The sequence below is a fragment of the Brachyistius frenatus genome, unplaced genomic scaffold (assembly GCF_029030835.1).
Source record: "Brachyistius frenatus isolate BFR_SWC_R1_liver_20210118 unplaced genomic scaffold, ASM2903083v1 Contig_131, whole genome shotgun sequence".
In the NCBI taxonomy this organism is placed as follows: Eukaryota; Metazoa; Chordata; class Actinopteri; family Embiotocidae; genus Brachyistius; species Brachyistius frenatus.
The window spans coordinates 787,199-797,636 of record NW_027210730.1 but is presented as its reverse complement, the minus strand read 5'-3'; the positions used below and the strand labels follow the sequence as shown (position 1 = coordinate 797,636).

Here is a 10,438-nt window from a genome sequence, read left to right as displayed (position 1 = left end):
CTGTTTGATTGACAGGCCTGTGGTGCAGTCAGGTGACAGCTATCGGTGGGCGGGACGTAGTATCGTCAGGTTTCCAATCAGATCGGTCAGATCCACCGCTGGCTCCTCCCCTAACCTGTCCAAATATGGTCACTTCCTGCTCCAAACCGCTCCGAACTATCAAGATGGTGACAGCATGTTATAAAGCACAACACACATCCTTTAAATTTCTCAGCTTTATTCCATTATCAACACAAAATGACCAGAACACATTGTGTACATCAACAACAACAGTGCAAAGTTTTATAGACAACAACTTCATATCCAACAATAATGCCACATTCCTCATTAATCATACAAGTGTATATCCAAAAGTACAAGTTTGACTTTATATAACAAAAGTGCGTCAGCTATACATTTAATAACAACTTAAAATGTCTATATAAAAATGCATTTACAATTTCCATTAGTATAAAAAAGGAAACAATAAAAATAAATCAGCCAAATTAGGTAGTTTATTGTCATCTCATGTTTTTCTTAATTAAAATAATTTCTATCCCAACACAGTAGCAGTTTAAACAAAATCCTCTGGATCTTAAAGGTCCCATATTTTACTCTTTCCTGGTGTTTTATTTACAGACTTTCGATCATGAGAAGATATTTTTCTGGTTTAAAGTACCGAAAAGCATCTCGGTATAGTTTTACACCTCCTCCTCTCTTCAGCTTGTTTCTGGAGCTCCTCAAACAACCGGCTGTTTAGTCTTTAAGGTGCATTGATATGAAGTACCTCCTCTTCTGATTGGCCGACTCGCTCACGCCCAGGCCAACCACCGGTTCTCACGGGCTAGCTCCACGACGACCCACCGCTCTGTGTTTTCTTCCACATTAAAGGTTGGACCGTGCTGAGGGCGACATATGATACGAGTGTCAGTTTGTGACATCACAAACTTACAGAAGTCCAAATGACTCGTTTACAGGCATAGTTGCTGAAGCGTGGTTGTGTGCATTGTTCTATTGATACTGCACCCACACTTAACATTAATACAAAAACAAGACTTGGGAATCTGAATTTAGACGATATGGGACCTTCAAAATAAAATTCTGTTTCGTTTTACAGACTGAATCTTATTTTTGGCCGTTGCCCCGGAGAAACCTACCGAGGGCACGAATGAACGAATGAATGATGTTACACCACTGGTCGGCCAAATGCCATACTCGGTTGCTTCGGGACATGGGAGTTGAAAAACAGGTCTCAGCTGAGACCACCGTGTTTTATAGACTGCTTTCTAAATACGGTGAAAGTGTGAGCTGTAAATCATCGATTGTATTTGTTGTTTATTGTTGTTTACACCAGCCTGTCATGACATCCCTCCCGACCTACTACTGACATCAGATGTCAGGATCTGCCCGTTTCTGGCTTCCTTCATCCTTTTCGCCTCCCTTCCCCTCTTTCTCCTTGTGTATCCTGTCTGTCTGTCTGTCACTCAATCCAGCTGCCGTTGATCACCTGTCACACACCTGGACTCAATCAGCCCATCAAACCTCCTCCTGCTTAAATACCCCGGACCTGCAGCGCCTCCTTCTGTGGTGACGCCGATCGGACGCTTAGTTTTTACTCTGTTCCCAACTCTGTTTGACTCGGTGCTTAGTTATCCAGCCTGCTGTCGGGCTCCTGAGAGTCTGATGCCTCCTCCTCAACCTCCTCCTGAGCCTCCTCCTGAGCCTCCTCCTCAACCTCCTCCTGAGCCTCCTCCTCAACCTCCTCCTGAGCCTCCTCTTCAACCTCCTCCTAAGCCTCCTCCTGAGCCTCCTCCTCAACCTCCTCCTGAGCCTCCTCCTCAACCTCCTCCTGAGCCTCCTCTTCAACCTCCTCCTCAACCTCCTCCTGAGCCTCCTCCTAAACCTCCTCCTGAACCTCCTCTTCAAAACTCCTCCCGAGCCTCCTCCTGAGCCTCCTCCTCAACCTCCTCCTGAGCCTCCTCTTCAACCTCCTCCCGGGCCTCATCTTCAACCTCCTCCCGGGCCTCATCTTCAACCTGCTCCCGGGCCTCATCCTCAACCTCCTTCCGAGCCTCCGCCCGAGCCTCCTCCTAAACCTCCTCCCGGGCCTCCTCCTGAGCCTCCTCCTCAGCCTCCTCCTCAACCTCCTCCGGAGCTTCCTCCTGAGCCTCATCCTCAACCTCCTCCTGAGCCTCCTCCCGAGCCTCCTCCCGAGCCTCCTCCTGAGCCTCCTCCCGAGCCTCCTCCTCAACCTCCTCCCGAGCCTCATCCTCAACCTCCTCCCGGGCCTCCTCCCGAACATCCTCCCGACCCTCCTCCTCAACCTCCTCCCGATCCTCCTCCTCAACCTCCTCCTCAACCTCCTCCTGAGCCTCCTCCTGAACCTCCTCCTCAACCTCCTCCTGAGCCTCCTCTTCAACCTCCTCCCGGGCCTCATCTTCAACCTGCTCCCGGGCCTCATCCTCAACCTCCTTCCGAGCCTCCTCCCGAGCCTCCTCCTAAACCTCCTCCCGGGCCTCCTCCTGAGCCTCCTCCTCAGCCTCCTCCTCAACCTCCTCCGGAGCTTCCTCCTGAGCCTCATCCTCAACCTCCTCCTGAGCCTCCTCTTCAACCTGCTCCCGGGCCTCATCCTCAACCTCCTTCCGAGCCTCCTCCTAAACCTCCTCCCGGGCCTCCTCCTGAGCCTCCTCCTAAACCTCCTCCCGGGCCTCCTCCTGAGCCTCCTCCTCAGCCTCCTCCTCAACCTCCTCCCGAGCCTCATCCTCAACCTCCTCCCGAGCCTCCTCCCGAGCCTCCTCCCGAGCCTCCTCCTCAACCTCCTCCCGAGCCTCATCCTAAACCTCCTCCCGACCCTCCTCCTCAACCTCCTCCCGATCCTCCTCCTCAACCTCCTCCTGAGCCTCCTCCCGAGCCTCCTCCTGAGCCTCCTCCTCAACCTCCTCCTGAGCCTCCTCTTCAACCTCCTCCCGGGCCTCATCTTCAACCTCCTCCCGGGCCTCATCCTCAACCTCCTTCCGAGCCTCCTCCTGAGCCTCATCCTCAACCTCCTCCCGAGCCTCCTCCCGAGGCTCCTCCTCAACCTCCTCCCGAGCCTCATCCTAAACCTCCTCCCGGGCCTCCTCCCGAACATCCTCCCGACCCTCCTCCTCAACCTCCTCCCGAGCCTCCTCCTTCAACCTCCTCCCGAGCCTCCTCCTAAACCTCCTCCCGGGCCTCCTCCTCAGCCTCCTCCCGGGCCTCCTCCCAAGCCTCCTCCTCAACCTCCTCCCGTGCCTGCTCCTTCTGAGCCTCATCCTCAACCTCCTCCTCAGCCTCCTCCCGGGCCTCCTCCTCCCGGGCCTCCTCCCGTGCCTACTCCTCCCGAGCCTTCTCCTGAGCCTCCTCCTAAACCTCCTCCTGAACCTCCTTTTCAACCTCCTCCCGAGCCTCCTCCCGAGCCTCCTCCTCCTCCTCCCGCCTCATCCTCAACCTCCTCCCGGGCCTCCTCCTCAACCTCCTCCCGGGCCTCCTCCTCAACCTCCTCCCGGGCCTCCTCCTCCTCCTCCCGGGCCTCCTCCTCAAACCCTCCTCCCCCAACCTCCTCCGAGCCTCCTCCTCAACGAGCCTCATCCCGAACCTCCTCCTCAACCTTCTCCCGAACCTCCTCCCCTCAACCTCCTCCCGAGCCTCCTCCCCAACCTCCTCCAAGCCTCCTTCTGAGCCTCATCCCAAGCCTCCTCCCGAGCCTCTCCTCCCGAGCCTCACCTCCTCCTCCTCAGCCTCCTCCTCGACCTCCTCCCGGGCCTCCTCCCGTGCCTACTCCTCCCGAGCCTTCTCCCGAGCCTACTCCTAAACCTCCTCCCGAGCCTCCTTCTGAGCCTCATCCTCAGCCTCCTACCGGGCCTCCTCCCCAACCTCATCCTCAACCTCCTCCCGGGCCTCCTCCTCCCGGGCCTCCTCCCGTGCCTACTCCTCCCGAGCCTTCTCCCGAGCCTACTCCTCAACCTCCTCCCGGGCCTCCTCCCCAGCCTCCTCCTCAACCTTCTCCCGGGCCTCCTCCTCAAACTCCTCCCGAGCCTCCTCCCCAATCTTCTCCCGAGCCTCCTCCTCAACCTTCTCCCGGGCCTCTTCCCGGGCCTCCTCCTCAACCTCCTCCCGGGCCTCCTCCTCAACCTCCTCCCGAGCCTCCTCCTCAACCTCCTCCCGATACTCCTCCTGAGCCTCCTCCCCAATCTCCTCCCCAATCTCCTCCCGAGCCTCTTCCCGGGCCTCCTCCCGAGCCTCCTCCCGAGCCTCCTCCTGAGCCTCCTCCCGGGCCTCCTCCTGAGCCTCCTGCTGCTCACCCTGACGGCTCCTCTCTGCGACTGGACATCTAATCTTCCAAACGTAACATTAGATGTGTAAAAACAAATGACTAAAGTTTTGAAGCGAGCTGTGATGGAAAACTTCATCTTTCACTGCTTTGGTCTTTAAATTTGTAACTCTAACAAATCAAAGTGATTCATGTGATCAGATGAGTTTGGAGGTTGGTGGAGACGTGATGATAAACTTTAACTCAGCGTTTAGACCGGAGTATTAAAAGGACTTTGAAGGATCGTGGCTGGTGCTGATGAGAAGTTAGTTTTCTGCAGGACTGACTGAGTTCAGCCTCAGAGGCTAATTTGTTCCACCATCAGAAGGTTTCGTCATCAGTGGGCTGTGGACGTGTTTAATTCAGGAGGTCCTGTGGACGTGTTTAATTCAGGAGGTCCTGTGGACGTGTTTAATTCAGGAGGTCCTGTGGACGTGTTTAATTCAGGAGGTCCTGTGGACGTGTTTAATTCAGGAGGTCCGGCTGGAGACCACCGTCATCGACAAGCAGCTCATAGATGTGGATTTGACAAGTTGGTGATTATTTGGGGTGAATCATCGGGTCTCCGAGAGACGCTCACGATGCGTTCAGGCGATGTCGTCACGTTGGCGGGTTCGAGATTAAAAGTGTCTTTCTCAGTAACAACATCATTTGATTATATTTTAAATAGATTTATATATTTTTACTTTGCAAGTTAATGAAGACCCACTTTTTATTATAGCTCCTGCGCTGCCTTCCCATTGGCTACAGGCTGCTCCTCCTTCTCCTCTCTTCTCCGTCTGTTGAAGAAGCCCAGCTGAGAATGAAACAGACACACAATTGTAACTACACACTGAACTACTGACAGCATAACGATGAAATTATAAGACAATAACTCTTAATAATTGTGTAGATATACCAGACAGAATCCAAATCAAATTAACTGCAGCCTAAATGGACCAAACCAGATTTTGATGGTAAATTAAACCAAACCATGACTTCAACACTGGACCAAAAATAACCTTTAAAAACACAAACCATACCAAAAAACAATCACAAACATGTGCTCACTAGTTTCATTGTTATTTATTAAAGATGTTTTGTGTTGAAATTTTGACAAGATTTCAAATTAGCTGCAGATTTTTTTTTTAACGTTTTTTATGTAAAAACTAGCTTGTGACTGGACAGTGTGTGTGTGTGTGTGTGTGTGTGTGTGTGTGTGTGTGTGTGTGTGTGTGTGTGTGTGTGTGTGTGTGTGTGTGTGTGTGTACCTTCCATAGGGCCAGGACTATCAATGAAAACAGCAGCAGGCCTCCCAGCGAGCTGCCCAGTATAATCCAGATGGGGATGGAGTGATCCTCCTCCTTCCTCAGGTCCAGGATTATCTGCAGCACAAAACACAACAACTATCATCACTCTGAAAGACTGAAACAGGTGAGTTGACACAAAATCACAGAAAACAAAGTTACACATCCTTCTGCATTTCTTCATACAAACACCACCACTCTTGTTAAAGTGAATCACAAGTTTTAACAACCCTGCTGCCAACGTGAGACAGAACTGAGCGTAATATCACTTTCTGACAGCAGGTGGCAGCACAGTTCAAGTATCATTTCTATACGTGGCAATCCTGTCTGGTAGTTCGGAGTAGGTGACAAAAAAAAATCAATTCTTATATAAATGAAGTTAGTGTGTTTATCCCTGAGTTAAAATACCATTAAAAATCATTCTGGCTGATAAGTTTGTATTTTAATTTGTAAGTTACTTTTTCATTTGTCAGCTGCTGCGTCAGAATAATGTTTTAAGTTAAGGCAGAATAAACATTTCTGGATATGTTTCTGGTTATTGTCAGCGGTTTGCTTGCAGCAGGTGTGTGTTCGGGTATCTCAGGTGTGGTGTTGTAGTTATGGTGCAGCCTGGCCTTCCCATTGAGCTCGAACTAAAACAGTCTGATCCAACAGTCCAGTTATCGCTCTTCTGTTTGTGAAGTTTATAATGAATTAATAGTAAATAGTATTAATTGATTAGTCGGTCAGTCACAGCGGAGAGTGTCACCTGTCTGATGAGTCTGTCCTCCTGGAGGAAGGTGGGACTGGACTCCTCCAGCTGGATGGAGGCAGCAGTCAGCAGCTCCAGAGACCTGAACTTTACCTGGAAGATGGGTGGTTGTCATGGAGATAAAGATGGAGACTGGATGTTACAAATCAACCAAATGGGATCCAATCAAACACTTCAGGTTTCTCATTAATAACCAGAGCTTCTTCTCTGTCGGGGAGTTAAAATGTTTGAACTCTAAAGATGGAGGTTTTATTACTTTTTAATTGGTTTTATAAAAACTTTAATATAAAAACAGTTTTCAGAGTGACTCACAGCGAGCAGAGCAGGGAGCTGAAGTCTTCCTCTGAGCACCACCTTCACCTCTCTGGAGGCCGACAGGCTCAGTCTGCACCGGGCCGACACACTCGCACTGTTACTGTGGTTCTGCACACACACACACACACACACACACACACACACACACACACACACACACACACACACACACACACACACACACACACATGGTTTACTATTCCAATGGGGACAGAGTTAGAAAAGTGCTTTCTAACTGCAGGAGACAGGTCTTACCAGCTGCGACAGGTGACTCAGGTCCTCCGCTTTGATGAGATTAGCGGTTCTGAAATGAGGCAGCGTGCAGTCGGACTCAGCGACCTGCTGAGAGGGAGACGAGGACAGGCGTGATTGTGTTTTATAATTTCTGTGTCTAATCTCTAATCTTTAAAAGATTAAAGCATGCAACGTATCCTTCCTCACTCACATTGTCCTTTTACTTCTGAACTACAACTGTCAGCAGCTAAATCCTAAATCTGTAAATCCTTGAGATTTGCTCTCTTTTGTTATTGAAGAAGTTTTTAAAATGAGCTTTTCTTCCTCCAGAAAACCACTAGACAGCTTTTGTTATCTCCCATAACCTGCTAAAAATCATTTAAATGGGAAGAAACATGTTCCCATTCAGAAATGCACAGATCCGCACCTGAGCTCTCTTTTTTTTAATTATTACTTTTATTATTGTCGTTGTTGGTGTTATCTGTAACATTAAATGAACAATGACATTACTCTAATATAATTTTGTTCTGCCACATCCACCTGTGAATAAGAGTTCTTCCTTTTTAAATGATTATTCAAAGATTACCTGTTCGATGGTGTAGTCTGTGATGTCGACCAGCTGGTTCCCCTGCCTGGTCACAGCCCAGATATCCGCCCTGAACACGACGTCCTGCACCGGGAAGACGCCGAGGTTCTGGACCTGCACACGAAAGTCAAAGATATTTATGATGAAACAATAACGTAATTAAAAAAACTCGTTATAATTTCTATAATTATTGTTTCTACCATTCCCCTGACGTCTGGTCAGTAGTTTTTGATATTACACAGACAAACAAAACAAAAAAAAAAAACTAGAAGTTATGTCACTATTATAAGAGTTATTTGTTTCTGGGTGGAGATTTCCACAGATTATATTCGATATTTCTTGAATGAGACAAGCTCGCTGTGTCTCATTTGTCAACAACGCAGTATTTTCTGTAAATCCTTTGGACTCTGTGAGTAAATTAATAATTGTTTTCTTCTACTTGCATAATAAGTGAGGTTGAAGGTGTGAGAGCTGCTGTCTGGTGGGTCCCAGGATGAAGAGGGTGAAGAGGATGAAGAGGGGGAGTCGGCTCTGATTTCAAAACGAGGAGGGTTCGGTTCTCTATCAGAGGAGGAGGGAAGAGGAAGTGAAATATCGTTTCATATTTCATAAACCTCTCAAGCCTTTATGGGGTCAAACATAACTGAAGGGCAGAAAACGTAAATGTGCTGTTGATCCCAAATTGATTGACATCTCTCACAGAGAAAAAAATGTTGGACATGTACTAAATCAATAATTCAATATTTCCTTTGATAAAGGATCCAAAACATGGCTCTTTTTTTTTTTTTTTTTTTTTTTACTGGGATTTGTAATATTTAATTCAAACTTTTCATTTATAAAAGTGTTTGTTCAGGGATTTGTTTGGATAAAATATAACAGACAAGACTTTTAATAAACTTACTTAATGTGTCAGACACATTTTAAACCTGCAAATAAACTCTGCTAAAAAATAGCTGTTGGCAAACATTTATCTTCTTCCACCACTTTCTAACACACATACTAGAGTTTCACTTTTAAATTACAAAATGTTCCAAATCTGTTTTTGCCACCTGGTGAAGAGGAGGTCCGTTTGGTACTTCAAAGGGAGGAAGATGTCGTTCATGTTGTCATCTGGGAATCCCTCCTCTCCCTCACTGAAAAACACACAGACACGGAAACTGTGTTCAACTTTAACCAAAAGAAACAAGAGAAATATGGTGGAAGAGCACAACAGAGGGCGCGTCGGGGAAGATCTGCTCATGCAGGGTTTGTTTGGAGGTCTGTTTTACTGAACACACATAAAATCACGTGGATGATCTACGTATTTAAACCATCACTTTACAAATGGCATCAGTCTCCTCACCTGGTGGTTACCATGACGACTTGTAGGTGATCCAGGAAGACGGAAGTGCTGAACTCGAACTCCAGACGGAAAGTTACCTGCAAAAAAACTAAAAGTTTTGAAAAACTGACGTGATATTGATCAGATTACATTCAGTGTCAGCACATATTCTTTCAGTTCTTCTTCCTCCATCAGATCTCATCAGTTCTTGATGCTTTTAATGAGAACGTGTTAACAGACAGAACTCTAAATATTTGGACCACCATGTTTAGCTCTTTGTTTTTGTGTTTTCTTTCGTCCTCCGTCTCTGTGGTCAGACTGAAGCTGTTCTTCACGTGTTTCCCTCCGGCTCCGTCTCACCTGATCCGGCAGCTCAGAGCCTCGTTAAAGGAAGCTGGCAGTAATCTCAACCAGAGCCTGGATCAGTAAACTGGACTTCATTCAGACGGGCTGTGGAGGCCCGAGGGGCCGTGCAGTGAGAGGCAGGGACGTGATCGTGTTTACAGGAAGGCTCATTAGGCTAATGAAGGATTTAAGTCGATGGCTGTCATTGGAAGCATATTCCTGCTCTGTTTAATCACTATCATTAGTCTGACAGCTGTATGGCAGTCTAACAACACCTGTTAATCTGTCTGCACTTTCAACTGTTATCTTATACTCTTTGTTTTCTGTCAAACTCCTACCATCAATTTTATTTTTATTTACAACCCTGTTTCCCAAGAAGTTATATATATATATATATATATATATATAAAACATAAACAGAATGCATTTATTTGCAAATCATAGAAACCCATATTTAATTGAAAATAGACTAAAGACAACATCAAATCTTGAAAAGGGAGACATTTTATTGTTTTATGAAAAATATGTGCGTATTTTGAATTTGATGCCAGAAAAAGTTGGGAGTAGCTTTCAGTTTTTATTAAAGTTTACACAGCGTCCCAACAGGGTTGTATTTCCTTTTTCTTTTTTGGGATATTTTTTTTTACTTTTAGAAACTGAATAAATCATAAATCATCACGCCTACCTGGGACAACGACTTTAAAAATGGAGCGCTGATGTTACAGCTCCTCTGATTGGCCAGTCTGTCCCCAGAGTCACACTCGATCTGGATGTCAGATGGGTCCTGTTGGGGGGGAGGGGGTGAGAGAGAGACAAGGGGGGGGTTAGAGACACTTTGACTTGTCAAAGACTGACAGAAGCCAGTTTGAGTACCTTGACTAAGAGGCTGGAGAAGAGCAGGTTGGAGGAGGTGGAGATGTGGATGCCGGCTCTGTATGCGTTCTCTCCGCGGTTCTCCAGCCAGGCCGACACCACCACCCTCCTCCGCCCGGACTCCACCACGAACATCAGGTCCTCCGGCGGCCCCTGGTGGATGCAGAGCGAGGAAGCAGGTCGTTCTCTCGAGCTGCAGAACTGCCTTCAGGTGAAACAAGGAAATAATGACCTGAGTCTCTCAATATTTCATATGAATACATACATTTCTAACGAGCAGGTGACTCACTGAACACTCGTGAGGTCGGTGTGACTGTGGAGGACGAGGTCAGGGACGCACGTGTCTTCCTGCTCGCAGCCGTTCCAGAAGTGAAGCTACAGCAGGAAACAAAGATTATCACGTTAGTCTTTGATGAGG

General features: G+C 47.6%; 1 protein-coding gene across 1 annotated transcript in view; it reads right to left on the bottom strand.

The window, feature by feature from the left end:
• Nucleotides 1–215: 215 nt before the first annotated feature.
• The window catches only part of itga11b (integrin, alpha 11b), a 37,189-nt gene continuing 26,966 nt past the window's right edge, over nucleotides 216–10,438 (bottom strand). The window contains exons 19-31 of the mRNA XM_069714536.1: nucleotides 10,310–10,395; nucleotides 10,021–10,225; nucleotides 9,833–9,931; nucleotides 8,824–8,900; nucleotides 8,531–8,614; nucleotides 7,925–8,042; nucleotides 7,482–7,595; nucleotides 6,917–7,003; nucleotides 6,659–6,769; nucleotides 6,344–6,439; nucleotides 5,560–5,673; nucleotides 5,019–5,105; nucleotides 216–881 (exon numbers count right to left, since the gene is read on the bottom strand). Coding sequence (XP_069570637.1) covers nucleotides 5,025–5,105; nucleotides 5,560–5,673; nucleotides 6,344–6,439; nucleotides 6,659–6,769; nucleotides 6,917–7,003; nucleotides 7,482–7,595; nucleotides 7,925–8,042; nucleotides 8,531–8,614; nucleotides 8,824–8,900; nucleotides 9,833–9,931; nucleotides 10,021–10,225; nucleotides 10,310–10,395 — 1,272 coding nt within the window. The 3' untranslated portion in view covers nucleotides 216–881; nucleotides 5,019–5,024. The remainder of the gene's footprint in view (nucleotides 882–5,018; nucleotides 5,106–5,559; nucleotides 5,674–6,343; nucleotides 6,440–6,658; nucleotides 6,770–6,916; nucleotides 7,004–7,481; nucleotides 7,596–7,924; nucleotides 8,043–8,530; nucleotides 8,615–8,823; nucleotides 8,901–9,832; nucleotides 9,932–10,020; nucleotides 10,226–10,309; nucleotides 10,396–10,438) is intronic.